Source organism: Aedes aegypti, chromosome 1 (assembly GCF_002204515.2).
Source record: "Aedes aegypti strain LVP_AGWG chromosome 1, AaegL5.0 Primary Assembly, whole genome shotgun sequence".
NCBI lineage: Eukaryota > Metazoa > Arthropoda > Insecta > Diptera > Culicidae > Aedes > Aedes aegypti.
This window is the reverse complement of record NC_035107.1, coordinates 135,394,369-135,422,291: the sequence shown is the minus strand read 5'-3', so window position 1 is coordinate 135,422,291 and position 27,923 is coordinate 135,394,369. Positions and strand designations below refer to the sequence as shown.

Here is a 27,923-nt window from a genome sequence, read left to right as displayed (position 1 = left end):
GGAGTAATCACGAGCATAGGAAGAATTCCTTTGTTAATTTATGCGGTTTCACTGCGTTTGGCCCGGGTATCACTTTTCTACCTAAATGAAATTACGTAAAATCCGATAGGCCAGTCTACTCATAACAACCACTTCTGGAACAGGATTTTTGTATCAAACGCTAAGCTCTTTCCTTGAACGGCAGGCTTTTTCGAAAAATATACTCTTTTCTAAACCTAAGCCTTTTGTATAAATAATTGCATCAACAGCTAAGTGCTGGGTTGATGTGCATAATCCATGGAACTTCATCTATTCATCAATTTGGAAGTTTACCCCAGAGGTTTGACAAGAAGTGTAAATTACATTTTGTTGCATAATGTGATGTACTTGGGAGGTAAAATTCCACCTAAGTTCTAATAAGAATTTGTCTACAATTTATCATTTTATTTATTTAGTTACATTCTATAAATAGCGTACAGTAAGTTCTCACACACAAAAGCCGAAGCCTCTGTTTTCTTGTGAGTAGCCTTTCACATATGGGTCAGAATGTTACAAGGTTCCTTATGCTTCCTCTTGACATGGATGTGCAACTGGGGTTGCGCCTCAAGAATCTTAGGAAACGCTTTTCTTTGAAAGCTTTGAGCAATGTAATGCATTGTTTCTCGAACGGGACATGAACGACGGCCAAGAGGCAGATCGCATCCCATCTTTGATTTGGTTTGGATTTTATTGGTGCGAGACGAGCAGATTCTTGGACTTCATGATCTCAGCCGGTACTGTAGCTGCTTCTACTTGGTGGTCCTATGACCTTTGTTAGGGCCGACACCGATTAATTTTCGGAATTATAGACAGCTAAAAAATAACACATGATTAAGTTTGGATCAGTTTTCAAAGATACCTCTGAGACTCACGAAAGCTGTTTGCTGTTACTAACATTGTCTGGAGAGAAAATATCTAATCTAATCTAATCTAATCTAAGCGCTTGCACAGCCAATATTGAAAAGCATCCTGGAAATACCTAGATTTGCTAAGGTATTTTCTTGTCAGCATTAGTATTTGTAGAATATCAGTGATATTATACAAATATTAAAATGGCCAGGCCCACTGTGCAGACTTTGGGAATGAAGACAACTGAAAAAATTACGACGATCAGGTTATTCACGAATGAATAGCATGATAGGCGAAATTTTTTCAATTTAAATAAGGAAGAAACGGGGACAACCGTACCAACCGTTTCGATTCAGGGTATAGGTAAGATCGTTGGGAGTGGCGTTGCTAAAAAAGTTAATGCGCACTCCATTGTAGTAGCTTCTTCTGGGATGGGACACAGGTATTTCCTCCTCATGTCCTGGCTCTAGAGCCTTGGCTTAAGCGCCTTTACTCGCTCTCTGAAAAGAGATGAAATCTTTTATCGCCCCTTTCCCGTTATACAAAAACCGAAACAGTTTACTGTTGTTGGGGGCACTACGCCACTGTCCGATGAAGTCGGACAGCTGCGTTCACTTGACAGCAGTTGAGTCGAAGCGTGGTGACAGCTTGATTGTCAAAATCCTCAAACCATTATTTGCAAGTCACAAAGAAGGCAGAGTTAAATTGAATTTCAATATAAAATTATAATTGTTGGTTGGTAGGAGAAGTTAGTGTTCGACCAAAATTGTAAGTAGAAATAAGGTATGAATTGGAATCAGTAATGTTTATATCATACGCAATATGAATTACAGCTTTTGAGCGCAGTCTAACCCCTAAAAGACGTGCTGCAAAAACGAGGTCCGAAACTACCCCCCAACATTTCTCAAAAGAATTTTGTTGGTTATCGACGACTGGTGACCACAAAATGCCGGAAACAAGCCGTTTCGATTGCCGATGCTGTAGCTTGGCAAATAATATTGACGACATGGTCGAATGCGAAGGTGGATGCGGCGGCTGGTTCCACTACGGCTGCGTGGGATTTGATGACGGAAAGAAGGAAGAAAATTGGAAGTGCTCGAGTTGTGTTACTGGGACTGCGGCAAATGCACAGGAACCAGGAGCAACAGGTGGACAAGGTTCTCGACAATCGGGTTTCACCACTGTCTCCGGGATGGGTGGACCGTGTTCTTCAGACCCGTCGGCAGAGCGAATGAAACGCAACCTCAAACTGCTAGAGGAGCAACAGTCCTTCTTACTGAGGGAGATCGAGTTGGAGCAGAAGCGAGAATTCGAGCAGAAGAAGCTGCAGCTGGAGAAGGAGGCTTGGAGAGTACGGTACGAGCTGTTGAATACGCAGACTGGCCAATTGCAAGATGTCAACGAGCTGGGGATTGTTGGGGACTGGGCGAATCGTCTATCGCTAGTCGCTAGCAACATCAATCCCACATCTGGGACATCGAAAAGTAACCTCACGTCAGTAAACACCAATGTATCCGTACCTGCGCCCCTCAACTCCGCCAGTGCAATCAGCTCTCAAGCTAGTGCCCCCATATCATCGTTACTAGCTTGCTCAACTGGTGCCAGTCAAGGAATCAGCTCCATGTGCATGCTGCCGCCTGTATCAAGTACCCTCCAGCGGTCATCGTTTCCAGTTGGTGCTAGATCGATCGCGATGGATGTCCAGTCAGCCAGTGCATCGAACCCGTACGTTATGGGACCGACGCCTAGCTATATTCACGATTTTCTACCCGGTGGTGGAAGAGGTCAACCTGGTTCATCAACACCCATCACGTCAACAACGTCAGTCCCTTGGAGTGACCCGGCGACGAGCTACACCTATCTCACCCAATCGTTGCCACCTACGATAAGTACGATAGGGCAACTTGGAAGCTTTCCGCTACAAACAACGCACGTAAGTCAAAACAATCAGTTGCCAAGTTATGGAAATCAAATGTCGCTAGGAATAGGGCTAGGTCAGGTTCCTCAATATTCGATGTATAGCACAGTAAATCCACAGGCTAGTCAAATAAACGTGAATATGCCATACGTCCCCATTTCCTATCCTCAATCCATCCCTAATCCTCCACAAATATTCAGCACCAATCAAGCACCCTCGACAGTAAATATGGGTGATCTCGGAGGGCCATCGCCACGTCAACTGGCAGCCAGGCACGCGATATCGAGAGACCTTCCATCGTTCAGCGGCAATCCGGAGGAATGGCCTATGTTCCATAGTGCATTCTATACGTCCACAGAAGCATGCGGTTACAGTGAAGTAGAAAACCTCGGCCGACTTCAACGCTGTCTGAAAGGCAGCGCATTGGAAGCAGTGCGTAGCCGACTCCTTCTGCCCTCTGCAGTACCGCAGGTTATGCAAACCTTACAACTTCTGTATGGGCGTCCGGAGCAGATTATCTACTCGCTCCTCACAAAAGTTCGAGATGTTCCTGCACCAAAGGCCGATAACCTGAAGACGCTAGTGACGTTCGGCATGGCAGTTCAGAATTTCTGCGATTACCTGGCGGCAGCAGGACAAGTGGTTCATCTTTCGAATCCTGTACTTCTGCAGGAACTGGTCGACAAGCTTCCAGCGCATTTGAAATTGGACTGGGCAGTGTACAAACGGCAGTTTCCTCTAGTAGATCTGCGAGTCTTCGGTGCATACATGGCGAACCTGGTTTCAGCAGCGGCGGACGTAACACTTACGTTGGATTCGGCTACTACGAAGGTTGCTAAACCAGACAAGGCAAAAGGATACCTCAACGTTCATTCCTCAGCATCGTCGGTTATAGATACAGTGAAGCCAAAATCGGATCCAACGAAGAGTGCGGCCTCTGGTGTGCGATGTTTGATCTGCAGTGATCCGAATCACAAAGTTAAGGAGTGCGACGTTTTCAAGCGGTTGAACGGTGAGGATAAGTGGAAAACAGTTCACAGACATCAACTCTGTCGAGTCTGTCTCGGCAAACATGGACGAAAACCGTGCCGTTCTCAATCACGCTGCGAGATTCAAGGGTGTCAACTTCGCCATCATCCACTTCTACACTCGAGCTCTACAGCACCTTCGACGAGTTCAGTTACCCGGAACCCGGAAAGCCGCGTTCCAGCTACTCCGACAATTGTTTCGAATCATACCGAAGGAGTGAATGCGCATCGACATGGCCAGAATACAACACTTTTCCGTGTTTTGCCGGTTACACTATTTGGCAACGGAAAAAGTATCAACACGTTCGCTTTTATTGACGAAGGATCTTCAGTTACGCTGTTGGAGAAGTGGATTGCTGACGAGCTCGATGTCAAGGGTTTCAAGAGGCGACTTTGCTTGACTTGGACGGGCAATGTCAGCCGCGACGAAGATGATTCCCATCAGGTTGAGATAGAGATTGCAGGGAGTGGAGCTGATGTTCGCTATAAGTTGGAGGAAGTCCGCACTGTTAAATCCTTGGCGCTGCCTAAACAGTCACTCCGGTACGGTGAACTAGCTACACGTTATCAGCACCTTCAGAAGTTACCAGTCGAGGATTATGAAGCAGTGACTCCGGGGATTTTAATTGGAGCCGAACATGCCCATCTAACTGCCACCAAGCAACTCCGTGAAGGAAAGACTGGTGAGCCAGTCGCAGCAAGGACCCGACTTGGATGGGCGGTATATGGACCGGTTCAGCAAGGGATGCAGAATAGCAGCTTCAACTTCCACATATGTGAATGCGGAGAGGATGGAAAGCTGCACGACCTGGTAAAACAGTACTTCACCGTTGAAAGCGTTGGAGTTTCAGCAGACAAAGGGCCAGAATCTGAAGAGGAGAAGCGAGCCAGATCAATTCTCGAGCAAACAACCAGAAGAGTCGGAGAAAGATTTGAGACGGGGCTGTTATGGCGGTTCGATCATGTGGAGTTTCCTGATAGCTACCCAATGGCAGTTCGACGGCTACAGTGCTTCGAGCGACGTCTGAAAGCGAACCCTAAAATCGAAGAAAGTGTTCGACGCCAAATTGGTGAATACCAGAAGAAGGGATATATCCACAAAGCTGTGGAAGAGGAACTGAATTCGGCGGAACCCCACAAGGTCTGGTATCTCCCATTGAGTGTAGTGCAGAACCCCAAGAAGCCCAGCAAGATCCGTCTTGTCTGGGATGCGGCAGCAAAGGTGAACGGAATCTCTTTAAATAGTATGCTGATGAAGGGACCGGACCTCGTCGTGCCGTTACCAACTGTTTTGTATGGATTCCGAGAACGGCAAGTGGCTCTTGGGGGAGATCTGCAAGAAATGTTTCATCAAGTGAAGATACGCTTTGAGGACCGGCAAGCACAACGTTTCCTGTATCGAGAAACTCCAACTGAGAAGCCTACGGTATTCATCATGGATGTAGCTACGTTTGGTTCCACTAGTTCGCCATGCTCGGCGCAATACATTAAGAACCTCAACGCAAGGGAACATGCGGTACAGTACCCGAGAGGAGCCGAGGCCATCGAGCGTCGACATTACGTTGACGATTATCTCGACAGCTTCGACGATGAAGACGAAGCATGTCGTGTAGCGGAAGAGGTGAGGACAATCCATTCAAGAGGCGGCTTCACCATCCGGAACTGGTTGTCCAACTCTTCTGAGGTTCTGCGACGGGTCGGGGCAACAAGCGATTGCCGTCAGATGGTGGTTGGTGCCGACAAAATCAGTCAAACGGAGAGAGTTCTTGGCATGCTGTGGGACCCCAAGTCGGACGTTTTTGTCTATGCAGCCGCATTGGATTTGTCGACAATTACTCCCACCAAGAGGAACATTCTTCGCTGCGTTATGAGCCAGTACGATCCACTGGGATTACTTTCCCATTTTCTTATCCACGGCCGTGTAATAATCCAGGACTTCTGGAGAACGAAGGCTGCCTGCGATGATACTGTTGGAGAAGAAATACAAGAGCGCTGGAAACGGTGGACTGAACTATTTGAGGATCTCAAGAAGGTCAGACTACCGCGAGCGTATTTTCCTGGCGTAGTTTCATCAGAAATAGAGGATTTACAGCTCCACATTTTTGTCGACGCCAGTGAGACTGCTTATGCCTGCGTCGCATATTTTCGGGCGAAGATTCGTGGAAAGTTCCACACAGCGCTGGTTGGCGCAAAATCAAAGGTATCACCATTGAAATCGCTGTCGGTTCCAAGACTCGAGCTTCAGGCGGCGATCATCGGTTGCAGGTTGTTGAAATCGCTATGTGCAAGTCACAGTTTGCCCATCAAGCGAAGGTTCATCTGGACCGACTCCAAGACGGTCCTCGCATGGATTAATTCCGACCATCGTCGCTACCGCCAGTTTGTGGCCTGTAGAATTGGAGAAATTTTGTCCAAAACGAGTGCCGAAGGGAGTGGATCCTACGAAACAAAATGTCGCCGACGAAGCTACAAAGTGGGGAAGAGGTCCAAGTCTCCATCCGGAAAGTCGCTGGTTTACTGGGCCGCAGTTCCTCAAAGAACAACAGGAATTCTGGCCGGATCAACCCACAAATGTTGAAACGCCAGAAGGGCAGAAGCCTTGCCTAGTGCAGCACGTTCAGCCGCAAAATTTCTTAGTCGATTGGAGCCGCTTTTTAAAATTCGAGAGACTCTGGCGTGCCATTGCCTACACTCATCGTCTGGTTGGCAACTTTCGTAGAAAACGATTAGGACTGGCACCGAACGTTGGCCACCTTACACGAGAGGAGCTGAACAAAGCTCAGAACAGCCTGTGGCGTTTGGCTGAAGAAAACGCTTTTCCTGATGAAGTGGCTTTGTTGAAGAAGGCAGCCGATGACAAATCGGTCAGTGAAGCTGTTGAAGACGAGTCGCATCTACAAATTATCGCCATGTATGGATGAACACGGTGTGATCCGGATGGACTCTCGACTTCGTGCAGCTAAATTCCTTGCATTCGACGTCCAGTTCCCGATTGTTCTACCAAAAACCATCCACTGATGAACCTTTTGTTGGATTGGTTTCACAGAACCTATCTTCATGGAAACAACGAAACCATCGTCAACTAAGTGAGGCAGCGATTCCACGTTCCATCATTGCGAACACAGGTGCGAAAAGTTACGAAGTTCTGTATGCAGTGCAAATTAAAGAAAGCGAAGCCTTCTGTTCCTCGAATGGCGCATCTACCAGAAGCAAGGTTGAGCCCTTTCGTTCGACCATTTTCGTACGTTGGTTTGGACTGTTTTGGTCCGATTCAAGTTAAAGTTGGCCGTTCATTGGTAAAGAGATGGGTGGCCCTGTTTACGTGCCTCACCATTCGGGCAGTGCATTTAGAGGTAGCACACTCGCTTTCTACAAACTCCTGCAAGATGGCTATTCGACGCTTTCTAGTACGCCGCGGTTCTCCGCTGGAAATTTGGAGCGACAACGGGACGAACTTCTTGGGTGCCAGCCGCGAGCTACAAGAACAGATGAATCAGATGAACGAGAAGCTGTCAGCAGTGTTCACCAATGCCACCACAAAGTGGGTTTTCAATCCACCGTCAGCCCCGCATATGGGTGGATCCTGGGAGCGACTGGTTCGCTCCGTAAAGGTTGCTTTCACTGCACTGTCGATTACCAGAAACCCTGACGATGAAACATTGTTGACACTGATGGTTGAAGCCGAAGGAGTGGTCAATACACGCCCGCTCACCTTCATGCCTTTGGAGAATGATTCACAGGAAGCTTTAACTCCTAATCATTTTCTCCTGCTCAGTTCTCAAGGAGTGACGCAGCGTCCAGAGCCACGCATGGAGCGGCCGGATGCTCTGCGGAACAATTTTGCGTTAATGAGGAGTCTAGTGGATGAATTCTGGCACCGCTGGATTAAGGAGTACTTGCCAACTATTGCTGGCCGTTCGAAGTGGTTTGAAGACCCCAGAGATTTGAGGGAAGGCGAGTCTGTAATCGTGGTGGATGAATCTACCAGAAATGGATGGTTACGCGGACGCGTATTGTCGGTGGTGAAAGGATGCGATGGACGAGTTAGGCAAGCCTACGTTAAGACTCCAACGGGAGTTCTACGGAGACCCACTTCGAAGATTGCGATCTTGGACATCCAGGATAAGAGTTCGCAACATGGTTTCGGTAAAGCAGGACAAACGGAGACCATTGACCAGCATTACGGGTCGGGGGATGTTGGGGGCACTACGCCACTGTCCGATGAAGTCGGACAGCTGCGTTCACTTGACAGCAGTTGAGTCGAAGCGTGGTGACAGCTTGATTGTCAAAATCCTCAAACCATTATTTGCAAGTCACAAAGAAGGCAGAGTTAAATTGAATTTCAATATAAAATTATAATTGTTGGTTGGTAGGAGAAGTTAGTGTTCGACCAAAATTGTAAGTAGAAATAAGGTATGAATTGGAATCAGTAATGTTTATATCATACGCAATATGAATTACAGCTTTTGAGCGCAGTCTAACCCCTAAAAGACGTGCTGCAAAAACGAGGTCCGAAACTACCCCCCAACAGTTAACTTTATAATAAATTTTCGAAATAACAAACATAATTCGAAATATCCATGAATAACTACAATAAATAAATGAAAAATTATAGGAATAATGGTTTAACGCACCAAATATGAGACATATGTGCAAGTGATCAAATATTAGAACAAAGATGATTTGAAACAATCTCACCAAAGTTCAGTTGTTCTCCTGGATCGTGAATTCCGCTATGTTACCTCCAGTGGTTGTATGTTGCACTTGAAGCAATGAACGGTGGCAAGTTAAGACAAAACGTTCCATTTCCGTTTTCCGTTTTCTGGGCGCCAATTTTGCAGTGTTTCGTTTGCTTCCGTGAACTGGACAGTGCATCTTACCCAACGTAGCTCCGACGCTTAAACTAGGAGAAATTTCATTTTCACGTGTCGGAAACTCTGACACAAACTGACAGAAGCCAAGGCCACTTCCTCCTGAAGTAGGCAAGCAATCCAATGCCGATCGAAATTATCCAACGAAATTACATTTCTTCGGAAAATCTGCTCTTAAGAACCACTACTCACACTACAGTTTGATGCCTTTGCTTGAATGTTCAACTTTATAATGTAATAAATGCAGAAAATTGTAAAAAAATAATAGTAAGGAACTTTAATATCATGAATTTGACGGATGAAAATATTATCACAAATTATACCTACGCTAGATATGCGATTGACGTGTTGCATTATAGCCAGAGATGTGGCTGTGGGGGTTGGATGGAATTTCAAAACTTTGCCTAGCTTCGCTTTAGTCGAAGAACCTATTTGACATAAATATTCACTACCGCGCATAACTGATGTCGATTGCCTTCGAGATCTAAGTAACCGCACATAATCTTGAGCAAAAAGCGAGTAACTCAAGCTTGCTCAGTGTTTAAAGAGTTGCTCTGAGCAAAGCTGTCCAGCCCCTTGGTTGCCATAGACAGTACCTGCATAGGTTCGAGCACTCAGAATCTCCTGCGTGCCCCAATTGTGCTGCTGTGAAGGAAACATCGGAGCATGTCGTGTTCGATTGCCCGCGTTTGATTGTTGTGAGAAATCGCATGCTCGCTGCATGCGGAGGGGGCACATCTTCCGACAATACAATCCAGAGAATGTGTGCGTTTTTTCTCAATTTTATTGTGTTCTCGTTAGTGCATCCGAATTATCAATGGAAAATACAGTGGCCCAATTTCATATTCGTACGGGGCACTGTTTTCACATCAAGTTGATAAAAAACATTTAAATAATATATTTAGTTTCAAATACTTTGTCAATAATGAAGGCCATAGATGTCATCTATAATTCGACAATCATAAAATGTTTCCATTGAATGTATCATCTTTGACATAATGGAAAAGTATTGAATGTGTCTTAAGTACTTAAGTATTGTTACTTAAGTTTCATGTATGTCCGCTTATAAGTTGTCCAAATGTACTCTACTACATCTGAACAACGTAATGAAGGACCTGAGCAATCAAATAGATCATTAAAATTATGTTTTGAATGTTGTATGTTTGATTTTTAATAGGTGTACGAATATGGGATTGGGTCAATTTCAGACACTAATTTAATACTTTTCCATTATTTCAAAGATGAATGTAAATGGAAACATTTCATGATTCATGAATCATAGATGACACCTATGAGCTACATTATTGACAAAATATTTTCGATTACTAAAAAGTTTAATTTATTTATTTATTTATTTCGTCAACCGACGTAGACTAGTACATTTTACATACACATATTTTTGTTTCATTTCTTAATACTAAAATTATGAAATATATTGAAAAAGAAAGTGTAGTGTAAGTAATGTTAATTTCATTTTGTTTTATTTTATGCGTTGCGATTTCTAATGGATTTGAAGTATGTTTTTAGATTTTGCCGAGACATGGTAAAGTCAATAGTTTCGCAATGTTGATTGTAAATGGCCATCATTTGATTTAGAGGCCCGTTTTTGGCATAATTTGTTCGATGATGATTTGTCAAGAATAAGTTACGATTTCGTAGTTGCCTAGAAGGAGCGTAGAAATTTAATTTTGATAAGATTTCTGTAGAATCAATACGTTGCGAAACGATATCATTTACAAATGAAACTCTTGCGATTTCACGTCGCTCTTTCAAAGTTTATATGTCAATAAGCATGCAGCGTGCTTTGTAGGGTGGAAGTGGAAATGATGTCCAACCTAATTTACGAAGAGCATATAGTAGAAATTGTTTTTGTACAGATTCTAATCTTTCCTCGTGTGTGATTGAGAAAGGAGTCCATACAATGCTGCAGTATTCCATGATTGATCTTACATATGCAATATATAGAGTTTTAATTGTGTATGGGTCATGAAAGTTGTAGCAGAAGCGTTTTATGAACCCTAGCATGTTATTAGCCCTGTGAATTAACTATTGTATTGTAGTGGTCTACGAAAGAAAGCTTAGAGTCTAAGATTACTCCTAAGTCCCTTACTCTTTCACATTTTTCTACATTTTGATTTCCTAATGAAATTGAAATTCGTGGTGTTGTTCTTTTTCTGCTAAATGATATTAGGTTGCATATTTGGAACTCATTATATCATTTAATAGTTTTTTATCAACTTGATGTTAAAACAGTGCCCCGTACGAATATGAAATTGGGCCACTGTATGTTGAAAACTATTATCAACACTATTTTGATGAAAATGCATGGAGATGGAACTGACGATTGACGGCAGTGCACTACCCGCCTAAAGTATGGATTCGCCTTACCGAGTATCGCAACACCCTTAAAATTTAGACTTACCAGAGATCATAAGTTAATGTTGTAGTGATTCTATTTTTTTTCGTTTTGTAATATCCACAATAAGTGTTGTAATAATTGGTAAAGCGATTCCATACTTTAGGCGAATAGTGTACTTTTGAATACCAACACTGTTTGATAGGCTGAAATATTCGGATCAAATAGAAGTAGGTATGGTGTCTCAGTATGGTGTGTGATGATTGTTCAAAAGCGTGTAAATATTTATTTTCTTTCGGCTTTACAATATCTTTTGATTAGTAAGGCAAATATGCTGACGTAATAAACCGTAGACACCAGTTTCACCTGCTGCTGATAAATGTTGATTGCTTTCGCTTTACTTATCCTTATCTTCTTTGACTTCTTCTATGGTTGCCGTTGGTTTGTCTGACGGATTCAATTCGTATATTTTATAATTGAGTAATGTTGCAAATGAGCACCACGCCAGATACGGAATGAACAGGAGCCCGGCCAACTTATTCACATTGAAGAAGGCGAATCCTGTGGCAGCGACTGCCGTTGTCAATGCGGTCAACTCCACACAGCTCTGGAAAAGATTTGATGAATTTTCGATTAAGTGTTATGTTAGGGTACCGTAGGCATTTTTTTTGTTTGAAGGTGGCATTATATATGTGTGACGAAAAGGATTGTTTTTTCGCTAAAAACGGTTTCTAATCCTCAATGCAAATTCGACACAAAAGCTACAAAAAAATCTGGAATTTATGGAACCGTTTATTGAAAAAAGTGTTTTTTTTTTAAATAAACAGTTCCACACAATCCAGACTATTGCCAAGTAGTTTGTTTGGAGAAGAACCCTTCAACAGTTCTTCAAACATATCCTACAAAATCTGTTTTTCCATAGTCAAAATCTGTTTTTCCAAAATCAAGTGTAGCTATAAAATAATGCAACATCACAGAAAGTTTGATACTTGAAATCGAATTATAGTCTTCTGGCTACGGGAATTACCAACTTCTCTACACTGATCAACTACACTCCGAATTACGGTATTCACAAATGCTTATGAATATCATACCCATTTCAGTTCGTGCTTCTTGAAGAAAATGGGTGTCCACGCCCAATTTAATGCCAGTTGTACACCGTAAAGAACTAGTGGTCCCTGTGCAATCCCGTTGAAACCTCCGCCATCTCTCCAGACCAGATATGAGGCGTATCCCATACCGGCATACAGGGAAGTCCATACCGGGCCGAAAATCCAGTTCGGCGGTCGGAAGGAAGGAAAGTTCAGTGTGCTGTACCAGGATTTGATTTCCTGCCTTGTGAGGTACCCGTTGATCCATCCTCCAATTTGTGGCAGAACGATTGCCCCGGCAATTTTCGGAATTTCACTGCTCATAATAGTTTTTTTTGTAATTAAACTTTTTCAATGATCTGAATCTTCTTGATGCATAGATCTAACTGAGTTATATTATATTGCTGACATTGAATTTCACAACATTCATCGATGTTGCTCTTGATAGTGTGCGAACATTTTGAATGAACTTCCACAGTGAGGTATTGGTGGCCATTGTATCCCTATAGACCAGCGTTTCTCAAACATGATATTAGTTCAAGTCTACTTATCATATGAAAGCATTATGATTTAGCTCCATGCTGTAATCAAATTGAATTTTGAATTGGACAAATGAATCAATAAACATAAATACCATAAACACTGGGAGATAGTATATGATCTTTTCTTCATCTTGGTGTGTAAATCCATTCCCAGAGTGGTAGCTTATTTGTCCTTATTCTGCTTGCAGTGGATCCTTATGTAAATTATTGAGATTCCAGAAACTCCCACGAAACGAATACTTTTTCAAGTATTCCTCCGCATTTTCCTCGAAGAAAAGCTTCAGGGGTTCCCCCGAGATTTCTCCAGAAATACATTCAGAGATTCCTGCAAAGACCCCTCCTGAAATTCCTTTAAAGATTCTTCAAGCAAGAAATTTGTTTAGGAATTATTCCACAAAATCGTGATACGCCAATTTTGTCAATAATTCTTTCAACCATTTTCGTAGGGATTTTGTAGCATTTTTTTTCAGGGATTATTGATGAAGCCTTCTCCAATGATTTCTAGAGTATTTTCTCAAGTAAATTGGCAATGGATTATCCAATAGTTTATTTAGGATTGCACCCCGAAAATTGATTTTTCAGGATGTGTACCTTTTCCAGAAAATCTGCCAAGGAATTTTCGACTTTTCGACTAGCCTTGTGAACTTTAAAGTTATCTGCTTGAGTTTGAATTGCAAATTTGTCATTTTTTCTCCTATACCACACAGCATTGTTGTAACTGCTAGCCGTTTAACGAATTTCAAATCCGTTTTGTCTTCAGTGATTTTGTCTGATACTCCAACAGGTTACATGGAAGCTTATAGCAAATCCCTCCATTTAAATTTGAATTTCCTAGCAAATCTTCCATTTGAAATTTCAACTGACTCTATTACTATCATCCTCACCATCGAAAAATTTACATTCTAGCCCAGAAAAGCTCGTTTTTTTGTAGCGTAAAATGGGATAACATTGATCGGAATAGAATATTTTCAATGCATGATTGGTGCTTTTCTTTTTTTTATTTATGAGCTAATAACAATTGTTAATAGGGTTATTGTAAACATTGAATTTTGTCCAAACGTAAATATTGAAACTTTTCGAAACAATATAATCCATGATAATAAGAAGATAAGTTTGTTGATTTACTGTTTTTTTTTCAGTTTTTTTCGGAAAGGTTAAGTTGGCCTTTGTGACGGTCATCATTGGATTCCAAGTTGTTTCACTTAAAATTAGAACATAATTTCTGGTAAATACTGAACATCCTTATATCGTTGGTACCTATTTTAATTATATTCTTTTGCGAAGTTTAGTGAAGTATTACAATTGAATTCGTTTTCATATAAATTCCAATTATCCTCCAAATAGTGGAAGTGTAATGAGGAATTTCTGGTTGAATTCTTTGAGAAATTTCTGGAAAAATCTTTTGAAGAATTTCTGAAGAAAATTTTCGAATAATATTAGGAATTTTTCTGGGTATACCACAGAAGGCCGAATCACAAAAGCCGAATCATTTAAAGCCAAAATTTTGAAATATTTTTTAGTGAAAGCCACAAATATTCAGCACATTTTTGTACAATGTTATGGACATTCTTACAGTTGAGTAAGGTGGGGCAATATGCACAAGTAACATTACTAGCTGAATAAGATTTTATCTAGCTGAAATATGGTTAGTGTTTTTTGGTTGTGTTTGCTAAGAATAGACCCCTTTTTATAATTAGAGCTTAAATACTCGCGCTGTTGTATTTCGTACAACACAAGTGTAAAAACCTCGCGAAAACTGCAAGGGTATACAGTGGTCGTTCGATTTGACAACATGCCAAAAATTTTCATGTTGCCTAAATTTAACCGTTCCAAAATTTAATGGTTGTTTTTATTAAAAATTCTATCACCGCAATTATGAATAAAATTTACCTATTTTGAATATGGTAAGCCTCAAGAAGGCCCACAGACACATTGAGATTGACAGGATTTGTGACTGACCATGATCCATTTTTGTGTACATGGATTCCCGTGTCAAAATCGGACGGGCACTGTACGATGAAAAGTAATCTTAGTAAACTTAGTATTCTTATGATCACTTAACACTTGTTACATTCTATCACAGCAATCATTCTATGGCTTGTTGCGTAAAAGACCTGGCGAATGCTTGCTGTCCGAACTCGCTGTCGCTTGTCGGACCTAAAATGAAAAAAAAAACATCCTCTGTTTGCATTATACCGATTATACCCTGCAAACGCCTGGAATTGTTTGCATCCGAATGGATGCCATGCACACTGTAACGTTCATTTCTACTTGGACGATTGTCATCACTAGAGGTATGAACTCTCGCGCTTTCCAGTCAAGAATGATTCTTTATTTCAAATTGATTTGTTACAAGGTCCTACTGGAGACACTCGAAGCTTCGATCTATGTGAAACAGCATGTAGGCGATCACCTATCAGTGATCAATGCATGCGGAAAAGAGAAAGATAGAGTATTCCAAAAAGGGCCATGCCTGCGGATGGCAACAGCATGGTTCAATAAATTGTTACCCGACACTTCTGGCAGTTGCCATAAGTGCTGACTATTTTGAGCAGGCATTGAACTGATGGTTCAATGCCCATGACGGTAATTTACGATCGCATGTTTCCACTGGTGTGGTCTGCTGGATATGCTAAAATGTAGGAATAGGAATGACATGTTGAATGCACATGTCACAACACCCTTTGGATATCGGAGTCTTCGGCGGCCTTCTGCCGCCTCAGTTTCTGTATCCTCAATGTTTACTGACATGACTGCATTTAAAAAGGCATTGACGTTCATATTCATATTCAAGCTTCATTCTTTAGGTTTGAAATTTTCAATTCTAATGGCCTTTCCATGTGACAGGTCCGTCTACATCTGTTCGTCTACATTTGTCTGTTTACATCGGTGGAGGACCGGTGCTAACACGGGACTGTCATCTCCTTAGAAGAACTGTCAAAGAGCTTCCCGATCAGCTGATTTGAAACGTCTTGTGACTAGGCGTATTCAGCCTTTTGTGATTTGGCCTTTTGTGATTCGGCCTTCTGTGATAATCTCGTAATTCTCAATTATATCCTTAGAGACATTTCGGCTTAAATTCTAAATTCTAGACGAATGGTTATGCGACCTTGCCGCGATGGTAGGGCACATTTCGGCATTTTTGCTTAAAGCCGCGTCTGGCATAGACGCAATAATCTTTCGGATATGATCCAACGGACATTCTGCGTCGTTGCTAGCATTGATGCCCATTTCAAATAATTAATCTATTAGAAGTGGACATTTATACTATGTATTGGCGACAATCAGTTTGCATTTTGATAACCAGAATGATCCGTAGCCACTCTTACAATTAGTTAGCTAGACACATCGTTATTACATATGAGGGAATATTACTCTGAGGAAAATGACTAGTAGATTCACTAAGTAGAAATAAATGGCGATAATTATATTTTAATATGATTTTTACATTGCCATATTAAGGAATATCTCTTTTGTAACAATGGTATAAACAATCTAATTCTAGCTTCATTTTCGCAAAATTTTTAAGTAGAAAGTAGGCGTTATGAAGCATTTAAATTTGCCACTAAGAAGTGAATCTTGTAGGAGACGGTAATATATGTTAAAACCTAAGATAACTAGGAAATGACTATGGAAAGTACGACGCTGAGATTGATCATTAGGGTACACATGCTAGTTGTTGAACAGACAAGGAAAGTGACTCATTTCTTCAAGGACATATGAACGCAATGACCAATTAATACTTTCAACAACAAGAATAACGAAGTGAATTAAAACTAATACTAAACAACCTAATTTTGTTAAGACTTGACGACTTAAAAGGACACTTAAATGACACATTATTCAAAACCATTTCGATTAGACAATATGGTAATGACACTACATTTCAAAGAAATTCTAATGGAGTTGCTGATTTCCACAACGCTTCCTTTTCTCAGAAGCAAGGGAATATGGGTATTTTTACAATGAAAAAACAGTGTTAATGTGGGCGCCATTGCCTAGTCCGTCTGAGTATTGGTCCTGGTAGAGGGGAAACTTGGCAAAAGCCAGACCGAGGGCTTAGCCTTGGCAAGTAAAGCTATCAGGCAGCTCCAACTGAACACAAAAAAAAATTCTAAATTCTAAACGAAATTTGCCGAGAAAATCAAAAGAAAAAAGAAAAATCTCTGGATTAATTTCATAAAATATCGATAAGGAAACAACTAGTTGAATTGTTGAAATTTCTTATCCAAAGTCTTGTAAGAAATCCCAGGATAAATTCCGGAAGAAGTGAAATATTACTTGATAAAATAATCCTAAAGAAAAATTTGCAGAAGTTCCCTTGTAATATTCCCAAACGAAAATCTTGAAATTCGTGAAAGAATCACTAGGTTTCACAACTGATGAAATTTATATCTGAGATTTCTTATATCGTGTTGCAAACGCGATGATACTCTTTACACAGGCAAGATAAAAAATCATTGCGAAAAGATCCTGGTCGGGGAATCCGATGAAGACACCTTCAACATGATATTTTCATACACAAATTTCATAACGCTTAAAATAACCATTTTTGATATCCACCCATCCCCTTGTAACACATTCTGTATAAATGTTCTTCAAATTTTATATGAGTCGTAACAATTTACAAATTGAGCGTAGCTAGTGGGCAGAAGAGGAAGGCGTTGCTCGCCGAAAAAAAAAAAAAAAAACAAAATTAATTGGTTTGGTGAAAGGAATACACATTTTTCAAAATTGTAGCATTCATATATAGAATTGCATCATGATATCACCACAGACAAACAGACGTAATACTTTCTCTAGAATTCATCGCCCATCTCACACCATCATCCTCTGGTGAGCATTTTGGACAAAATACTGTTTTAAATGAGTGATCGGTGGAGATTTCGACAGTGTTACGTCTGCTTGTCTTTGATATAATTCTTTGCGAATTCTGAGATTCATTTAAGTCGAATTAAATACCTGTCAGGCTTTTCGCAAAGATTTTACTTAAAATCATAGATTTTTTTTCTGAGGCGTCTTGCTGGGTAGGTGTTTGGGAAGGCCCAAGCAAGACGGTTTGTTTTCAGGACGCCAAGAAGTTTTGCTGTTCGCACTGTGTGAGATATTTGTGTTCAGTCGAGGATGGATTACCAACTGGAGAGTTCGTTTCATGCTTATGATAACACATTTTTCTTTAAAGCGTAACTTTTATGTAATATTAAAACAAACTTTGTATAGTTCGTCACTATAAGTGTCGGCATTATGCTTTTTTTATACAATTTCAATATACATATATTTTTTTCTTTTTGACATTATTAAATACATCTTTTGAATTGTTCGACATTGGGAATGTTGACGTATTTTGTAAAACTTCTACCACCTCGAGACAAAAATGCACAGTTATACTCATATGTAATTTTCAAACAAACTATGTATGGTTCGTCACTACAAATGTCGGCATTATTCCTGTTTCATATGATTCAAAATATATACATATAATTTTCAGTTTTCGCCATCAATAAAAACTTCTTTTGAAATGTTCGACATTATAGATGTTGACGTATTTTTTAAATCTTCTACCAAAAACTTCTCGAGACAAAAATACAAAACTAGCTTTAAACATAAGTCGTATATTTCCCCCTTGTCCATCCGTGGTGATTGTGGAGATGCAGAGGTATTCTCGGTCTCTAGAAGCAACAATCATTACACCCTAACATTTCTTCCCTATCCCAACTGACTGTAAGGACTTGGCCGGCGCCGTTATTGGTGAACAATACTAGATCTGCTAAAATTGCACTTCGAGAGTAAGCGGAAACTCCCATCCCTTATTCATTTGGATCGTAAAGCAATTCTTACCAGAGTAGCAACCATTGACATGTACAGTCAGTCTATGCTATGCTATGCTATGCTATGCTAGAAAAAAAAACTTTTTTTCTGATTTTTACAAGAGTCCCTCTTGTTGATTTCTTATTAGGTTGTCTAAATAACAATAATAATTCATGATTGAAATCCTTCGAGAATTAGTATGAAATGTGTCCAAAACTTTTGCAAAATCTAACTATGTAATGACTTCACTAGAATTATTTAGACATTCTTAGCAACACAAGGAAGTTATCGCATGAAAGTATCCAATAAAGTATGCAAAGATTCCTTCGGTATGTTGTATGGTTTTCAAGTACATTACTCTGGATTTCAGCCTGATTTTATTTCAAAAGTCACATTTTTTTAAATGATTCCTAGTGATTATATTTTAATATATTTTGCAAATTGCTCCTTGTGGGAAGTATGCACTTCAACAGAAAAGTAAACGCCTATCTCGATGCGTGGAAAATTTCTTGCTAGAAATGGTCAAGAAAAGCATTTTTCTTTGATCGCAATACGCAGTTGAAAAGAAAATTTCATTTAATGTCATTTCAAATGGAGCTCACTGTACAAAATTTCTAAATTTCTTGACCATTTCTTCCGCAGAATTTTTTACTTTTCTTGGGCGGAACAGCATACTTAGATTTGTACTTTTTTGAGATTCTGCCTAGAACAACTCCATGAGTTAACGTTCCCACAAAAATGTCTGCCTAAGAAAATTGTGAAGTCTTCTTGTGAATTTTCCAGAAAATTTTTTAAAGCATTTTTACTAAATATTTTTACAAGGATTTTTGAAAATAATTCTTCTATAAACTTAGGGCAGAAATCAATGATAGAAAGCTAATGATAGTTTTAAAGCACTTCATCTTAGGATGACACATCTAAATGTTGAAGCATTTTGCAATACATCCAAAACAAAATCCAGAAATATATTGGAAAATTCATTCACTAATTTTCTTAAAGGAATTTTTGGAGAACTCCAAACCTTTCTTTAGGTAAGAATGCCAAGATTTACCATCAGGATATTATTTCAAAAGTGTTTCGTCTTGAATAAATCTGAGAATCAATAAAGCAATTCTTCCAGGAATTTCAATAGAAATTTTTAGATACCACCTTATAAACTTCTCCAAAATTTTTTTCTGGTATTCTCTTCACGATGTTGATTTTTTCTTTTGGATGAAGGGTTTTCTCTTGGATATTTTTATAGTTGTATTTTTTCGGGTTCAGACAGGAAAAACTCGAGGTATCACATCTAAAAAGTTTTACAGCTTTTGATGTAGGAATTTCTCAACTTTCTGGAACTATTAAAATAATCTCAAGGAGAGCTCTAGTTTCTGAGCAAGTTTCTGTTAGTATTTTGGTGGATTTCCAGCAATCATTGAAAATAAGCTTGAATAAATCTTTGGAAGAATTTAAGACATCTGAGAGATGTTTTACTAGAATGGTGAATGGTGATGAATCCGAAAGAAATCAAGAAGAAAATTTTATAAGAATTCTAATATTTTGTTACATGAATTTTGATAAATTTGATAAAAAGTCTTACCTTGATTCGTGAAAAAAAAAATATCATGCGGTATCTCTGATATGATTCCTAGATAAATTCAAAAGTGGAATTTTTTGACGAATACTTTGTGAAATCCTTGGAAAATAAAAAAAACTTGAAATAGTTTCTAAAATTCCTGGAAAAAGTCTTAAAGTTATTCAATCAATACCTCTGATGGGACACTTAAAAGTGTTTGTACCGTAAAGATAGGTATGCTGTTCAGCTCAAATATAGTAAAAATTTCTGCCCAAGAAATGGTCAAGAAATTTTCTACAGTGAGCTCCATTTGAATTAAAAATTTCTTTTCAACTGCGTAATGCAATCAAAGAAAAATGTTTTTCTTGTGCATTTCTTGCAAGAAATTTCCCACGCATCGAAATAGGAGATTACTTTTCTTTTGAAGTGCATGCTTCCCATAAAATGGGGTAACTTTGATAGTTTCTTGGGAAAAATCTGAATATATTCTCATTTTTCTTGGCATTACGTCTCCACTGGGACAGAGCCTACTTCTCAGCTTAGTGTTTTTATGAGCACTTCCATAGTTATGCTTTTTGTTTTTAAAATAATGTTCTAGGTTCTTTTAAATATGATAACTTTGGAAGTAAAACAGCTTCCCGAATAAAAATCAAATTATCAAATTTAAGAGTACCATCAGTGAACCAGTATTCGCTCATGCCCCTATATCCGCTCACTAGTGTAAAAATTGATTTTCCGTGTCAAAAACCAACATTTTCCGCACGGATATATTCTAGCAATATTAACAACTTTGCAAATGAAGTCGTCTGACATTATTTTCATTTGATAAAATAACTTTGTATATTGAAAACACAAGACCTCGTGAGCGGTTATTGGACCACTAGGTATGTTTGTGTGTTCCAACAACCGCTCATGCAAAAAATTAAACAAAATTTTAAAGAAATGTCGATTTTAGTATACAGCTTTCTTTATTGCAGTAGTAGCCATGGTTTGACGATAAAACATATCAGGATAAGTAACGAAATTCAAAATCATGCATTTTTTCAGTAAGTTCGTCACGAAATCTGTTTACGGAGAGCGGAAATAGGAACACTTAGATGCAGTAACCAATGCATTAACATATTTTTTTTATGAAAGTTTTTCAAATTCAATTTATTTTGCCGTTAACTACCTATACTTGGAGCTACATTGTGACATAAAAATATTATTAATCGGCACAATGGACCGATGCACGAGTTCACTACCTGACGTTTGAGCGGTGCCGTGTTATTTACGTGACCATGGAAACAAGTGAATTCGGTACCGCTCAAACGTCAAATTAGTGAACTCGTGCATTGGTCCATAGTTGTTTTATAATAAACATTTGAACTAGCGTTGGGCAAATTTGTCCAGAACATCGATGTTACTGAATCGATTCACATTTGAACTGTCGAATCGATTCACCGATTTAATCAAATACTTTGCATCGATGTTTTTGAATCGATTCGAATCGGATGAAAATTGAAATTTATGAAGTTTGTAATGGGACCAAATGCATTTGTATTCGATTTCAACATCTTTCAATCAAATCAGTTTTGAAAATCAATCGAACCGATTTGCTACTTCAAGGCTAGTTCAAAATATGGTCTCTTTTCCACAAACTTGTAAAGAAATATTTAACGATTTCAACAAAATGCATCAAATCAAAAAATCGAATGAAAAGAATCGATTCAGCCGATTTTAGGTGCTCCAAACATCGATTCAAAAAATCGATTAATCGGAATGCAAACATCGATTTTCGGAACATCGATTCAAAATCGCCCAACGCTAATTTGAACACAAAACTTCCCTTAAATGAGCGGAATCTGGTGCACTGATGGTATATCACTCATCGATGTCACTCCATTTCACAGTACTATGAATCATCTAAAATAAATCAACCTCCCTCCCAGAGCAATTTTCTGGGTACGCCACTAGACCTTTCATTTTAAGACATACTATTGTACCGATATTAGATAAATGATATTAGATAGATAAACGCCCCTGTCCAAATTATATTCACATGTTCAAAATGTATGACAGACAGGCCGCTAAGGAACGTTATTTTAGAAGCTAATGCTGAAGCTTTATATCACAAGAAATACAAAGTACAGTAATTGGTAATACATTAAAAATATAAGAAACATTACGTAATAAATATCATCATGCAGTAAATCGATCGCCGTTTAGATCTTTAGCCTGTCTAAAATACATGATACCCTTAGAAGGAAAATAATTTATGTCTCATGCAAAAGTTCAGTTTAACTAGTTAATCGCGCACGAAAAATGTAAAAAGTATAAAAAAATGTTTTTTTTTTATGAAACAGCTCATGAGACCTCAATCTCGCCCCTCCCTGATGAAAATCCTGGCCACCCTTCCCCTAAGGAAGGAAATTATTTGCTAAGGTACGACCGGTACGACAGGTATCTCTCAACAACTGTTTGATTCAAAAACTATTTGCGTGCCTGAACCTCATGAATGCATTCAGAAAGCTTCAGTTCATCTTGCAGTTCATTTTACGTTCATTCTGTGAAGCGTCACCAGCTTTTGACATCCCCAATGTTTTGATCGTACAGATTCATATTTTATTTTCAATCAACACAACGCACTCACGTTTTATGTAATCTGTGTCTCAGAGTATCGTGGAACCATGTCCGTAGTAGCGAATCTTGTTTCCAAATTCGCCACATCCGGAACGAACTTAGCCGGTTACGGGGTAAGCAATTAAAGATAAGATCAATGTAAAGTGTAGTGAATAACGACCTCTTCTAAAACTACTTTACAGTTTCAACAAGTTCGCACCAAATGGACCGATTGGCGGATGATTAAGGATGCCAAACGGCGAAAGTGTGTAGTGGAGCATGCCAAGGACCGGCTGCGGGTAAATTCACTGAGAAAGAATACAATCCTCCCGGTGGAGCTGCGCGAAATGGCCAGTGCGGAAATTCATGCCTTCCCACGGGACACCTCCCTGGTGCGAGTGAGGGAACGTTGTGCCGTCACTTCCAGATCCCGAGGTATTGTCCATCGATGGCGAGTGAGTCGAATCGTGTGGAGGCATCTGGCCGATTACAATAAACTGTCCGGTGTTCAAAGAGCTATGTGGTGAAAGCATAATATAATCGAATGTGGAAAAGGTACTTGTATGTGTTTTTTTCCGAAAGCTAAAGAATAAGAAGTTACAGAATTTAATTTACGTCTCAACTGGGATGGAGCCTGCTTCTCAGCTTGTGTTTTTATGAGCACTTCCACACTTATCAGCTGAGAGCTTTCTCTGCCAATTCACCATTTTTGCATATGCATTAGCCTGGGACACGGTTATATGAAAAAATAGATTCTCGTTCCAGTCCACTTTTTGGAATGAATTTTGATCCTATGGCAACTGCAAAATTTCAGCTTGATCGGTGAAACTATATTTAAGCGCCAGTCGTTCAAAGTTTGTATGGGATTTGCTTTGGGAAAACTTATTTTTGCACTACACTACACAAAAGCCCTACTTTTCTATTTTTTTAAATTTTCGTCATAGAATCTTGATAGTGAACAAATGTTTGGGACAAAGTTTTATTATGGAGAAATTTTTAATAATCAAGTTTTTCTAAGAGCAATAGCAAAAGAGCAAAAATTTGCTGGTTTACAGCAATAAAAATTTGGTGTTGTAGCAGTTTGTGAGAGTCATTAATGTTTTTCTCTGAGTGTGAATTGTGCTGAATAGTTGAGAAGGAAGTTGTAGGATGGTCGAGATTTGTTGAGCAGATGACATCCGGTACGGACAGATAGAGAATAGCCAGCCATGATGTATGGCAGACATTTTTGTGATCGGAAAAATTTCGTTTGAATAAAGTTAATTTTTTACGAAAACGTGGAAATTCGGATGCTATAGTAAATCAGAAGTGGGATCCGACCGGCACCGCTTTAAGTGACGTCGATTTCGAGTTTACGATCGGAAATAACTTCGAAGTTAACCGTGGCAGTTGTGGCGGAGGCCGAGCCCGATACGAGAGTACGATTTCTATTAGTGAAAAGTACTAACGGATTATGAGCATGCCGCGAAAGCACAGACAGTCATGCCCTGAGCAAAATCAGGAGCGACTACTGCATCCGGAGGAGCTCAAGCATTTGATCCCGGAGTTCAGCGAGGGAACTGGCGTGACCAGATGGTTACAAACAATCGAGCATTATGCTGGAATGTACGGGTGGACGGATGCAACATGTTTGCTGTATGCAAGTTGCCGACTGGTAGGAGCAGCATTAGAGTGGTACAATGGGTTTCGCAACATCATTAATTCTTACGCAGCGTTCAGATTGATGCTTGTTAAAGCATTTCCGGATCATCGAAACGAAGCCGACGTTCATCAGGAACTCCAGCAGGTCGCAAAGCAGTCTAACGAGTCTTACGAGCATTTTGTTTTTCGAGTCAACGCTTTGGGGATTTCTGGAGGAGTCAGTACTGAAGCCATAATCGTGTATGTTATTCGTGGTTTGTCGCACGACCCGATCTACGAAAGCTTGATTTCCCGGCAGTATGAGGATATTTATCAGCTACTGGATCACATCAAATGGTGCGAAACGAACTTGCATCATCGGAAGAAGAAAGAAAGTGTGAAACCGTTCAAACAAACCACCGAAGAACGAAGCCTACTGGGACCATCGAAGCCGAAAGGACCGTTCATTTGTTACAATTGCAACGAGGATGGTCATAAGTCGATAAATTGCCCGAAGCCACAACGAATGGAAAGATGTTCGAACTGTCTGCAAAGCGGTCATACGGCGACCGGTTGCATGAAGAAAGCAGTAACAGCGACTAGATCTGCAGTGTCAACAGCGGGGCCCAGCAAGCTTAGCACCAACATCGTCAGGGAGAACAATAAACAACTTGAATCGGAGACGAAGATTTTGAGTACGGATGCCGATTCCCGAGTCATGGCGCAGGTCATCCTTGGAACAGAGTTGAAGGAGCTAGATTGCTTAGTAGATTCAGGTAGCGCGGTAAGTCTGCTCAAGGTTTCTAATTTCCCTCGTAATGTGAACATGCAACCAAGTCACGTTGAAGCTCTTTTTGGAGCAAATGATACGGAAATTAAACAGTTAGGTTCAGTGAATACGAAATTGATCGCGAATCAAGCCGTTTTCGATGTTCGCTTCATTTTGGTTCCGGACTCGACTATGAGTGTTGATATTATTTTGGGTCGTGATTTTCTTCAGTTGAATAACATTAGAACTGTTTGTTTTTCCGATCCCAGTAATACGGGACAAGGTTCAAATTGCTACGATGTGGAGTTGATGAGACATGTTTTTGTCGATTCTGATCAGGATAACGGTGATGAATCTACGATTCTTGATCAACGTTTGACCCTCGACGTGGGTGATAATGAGGAAACTATTAAATGTTATTCGAATGTTGTCGATATCTTCTACCGCAATTACGTTGATCGTGAAAGGCCAAATCGACCTCTGACAGATTATAAATGTGAAATTGAACTGAAAAATGACAAATACTTTACTGCAACGCCTGCACGTCTGAGCAACTTTGAAAGGCAAGAACTCAATCGTATTGTAGAAGATCTTCTGCAGAGAAATATTATTCGCGAAAGTGATTCTCCGTACACCAGCCGTGTGGTGTTGACGCGTAAGAAAAATGGAAGCTATCGAATGTGCGTTAATTATAAACCACTCAATCGCCTTGTAGAACGCATGCACTATCCTTTACCTATAATTGAGGATCAGATACTGAAGCTTCAGGGAAAACGATATTTCTCAACACTGGATCTTAAAAATGGGTTCCACCACGTAGAAATAGTAGAGTCATCGCGAAAATACACTGCTTTCGTAACAAGCGAGGGACAATACGAGTTTAACCGTTTGCCGTTCGGTTACGCGAATTCTCCTTCCATTTTCGTGAAGTATATTTCGAAAATACTTAACAAAATGATCAAATCCGGCAAAATCGTTGTATTTATAGACGATATTCTCGTGGCGTCTGAGTCTATCGAAGAGCATCTCGAAATATTGACTGAACTGTTCAATATACTATCGGATAACCTTTTGGATCTAAATTACGAAAAGTGTAAGTTCTTAAAAACGCGAATTGATTATTTGGGATACGAAGTTTCTCATAATCAGATACAACCGTCGGAACATCATATTGAATCAGTGCGAGCAATACCGATTCCTACCTCGAAGAAGAGTCTTCAACGGTTCCTCGGTTTAGTAAGTTATTTTCGCAAGTTCATCTTTCAGTTTAACAGGATCGCGTCTCCCCTGTACGATTTGATGAAAGAAGGAAATGAGTTCAACTTCACGGCAATTCATATTGTGGCTTTCAACCGTTTGAAAGAAGCCATAGTTTCAAAACCGGTTTTGAGTATTTTTTCACCGATCGCGGAAACTCAGTTGCATACCGATGCATCTGCTGCAGGATTTGGCGCAATTTTAGTTCAAAGACAGATGGTTGACAATCAGTTTCATCCCGTGATGTTTTTCAGTAGGAGAACATCTTCTTCAGAGGCGAAGCTTCATAGCTTTGAACTCGAAACGCTTGCGGTGATCTATAGTATACAGCGATTCCGGATTTACTTGTTTGGCATTCATTTTACTATTGTAACGGATTGTAATTCGCTTCGCACAACTCTGGACAAGCGCGACGTAAGCCCAAAAATCGCGAGGTGGGCATTATTCCTTGAACAGTACGATTATGAAATTGTACATCGTAGTGGCGACCGAATGCGTCATGTCGACGCACTGTCGAGAATACATATCTACATTCTCGATGAAGATGAGCGCGAAATATCAAATGTTTTTAATAACGCCTTATATGTGAACCAGTTGAGAGATGATAACATTCAAAAACTGAAACAGAACGTAATTAATGATCGATTGGACGGTTACGAGATTCGCGAAGGAATTCTCTACAAGATTGTCGATAAAAAATCTTTGCTTTATGTTCCCAACAACATGGAGCAATCGATTATCTACAAGTTTCATAATGAAACTCGACATTTTGGGATAGATAAGGTCTGCGAAATGATTAAACGTTTATACTGGTTCCCAAGAATGCGTGAAAAACTTTCAGATCATATTAAGGCGTGCATTGTATGCATAGCATATAATCCGAAACAGCGTAAGTACGATGGAAAACTGAACAGTATCGCGAAACCGAATGTACCTTTCGACATGGTTCATGTCGATCATATAGGACCATTGGAAACGACAAAATGCGGTAACAAGTACATATTCGGTATATGTGACGCGTTCACTAAGTTCTTGAAGCTATAGGCCTTTTCATGTGACAGATCCGTCTATGCATTTGTTTACATCGGTGGAGGACCGGTGCTAACACGGGCCTGTCATTTTCATAGAAGAACTGTCAAAGTGCTTCCCGATCAGCTGATTTGAGACGTCATGTAAATAGGCCTATATCCTACCAAAACCACGAACACCAAGGAAGTGAATAAATACCTTAAAAATTATGTTCACACGTATTCGCGACCTAAAGTATTGGTTTCCGACCGAGGATCCTGTTTTACTTCCGAAAGCTTCAAGAAAATGACCACGGACCATGGGATAGTTCACGTGTTAACTGCAACAGCATGCCCTAAGGCTAACGGACAGATCGAGAGGTACAATAGGACGGTAGTTCCACTACTCTCAAAGTTAGTCGAGGAACGAAACCAACAGTGGGATTCAGTGTTGTCGGAGGCTGAATTTCTAATGAATAATACTATAAATCGGTCAATTAATGATATACCATCTGTATTGCTATTCGGAGTGGTTCAAACGCGAAAGGTTCAAAGTGACATGACCAACTACTTGAACGAATTGAATGAACAATGCGAACGTGACATGCAGGAGATTCGACGCAAAGCGTCGGA

At 40.0% G+C, this 27,923-nt stretch overlaps 3 protein-coding genes across 3 annotated transcripts in view; 2 read left to right on the top strand and 1 right to left on the bottom strand.

Moving 5' to 3' along the window:
* LOC5564073 (zinc finger protein 2) overlaps positions 1-27,923 on the top strand; it is a 51,794-nt gene that overhangs the window by 12,077 nt on the left and 11,794 nt on the right. The gene's annotated exons all lie outside the window — the stretch shown is intronic.
* Positions 11,289-12,543, bottom strand: LOC5564072 (translocator protein). Its single transcript, XM_001648309.2, has 2 exons — positions 12,135-12,543; positions 11,289-11,647 (listed from the first exon to the last, which is right to left on the bottom strand). Exons 1-2 carry the CDS (start codon positions 12,453-12,455, stop codon positions 11,438-11,440), a joined length of 531 nt encoding a protein of 176 aa, XP_001648359.1. The 5' UTR covers positions 12,456-12,543; the 3' UTR covers positions 11,289-11,437.
* LOC5564058 (28S ribosomal protein S14, mitochondrial) lies at positions 22,605-23,195 on the top strand. Its single transcript, XM_001648308.2, has 2 exons — positions 22,605-22,771; positions 22,841-23,195. The coding sequence occupies exons 1-2, from the start codon at positions 22,706-22,708 to the stop codon at positions 23,162-23,164; spliced, it is 390 nt and encodes a 129-aa protein (XP_001648358.1). The 5' UTR covers positions 22,605-22,705; the 3' UTR covers positions 23,165-23,195.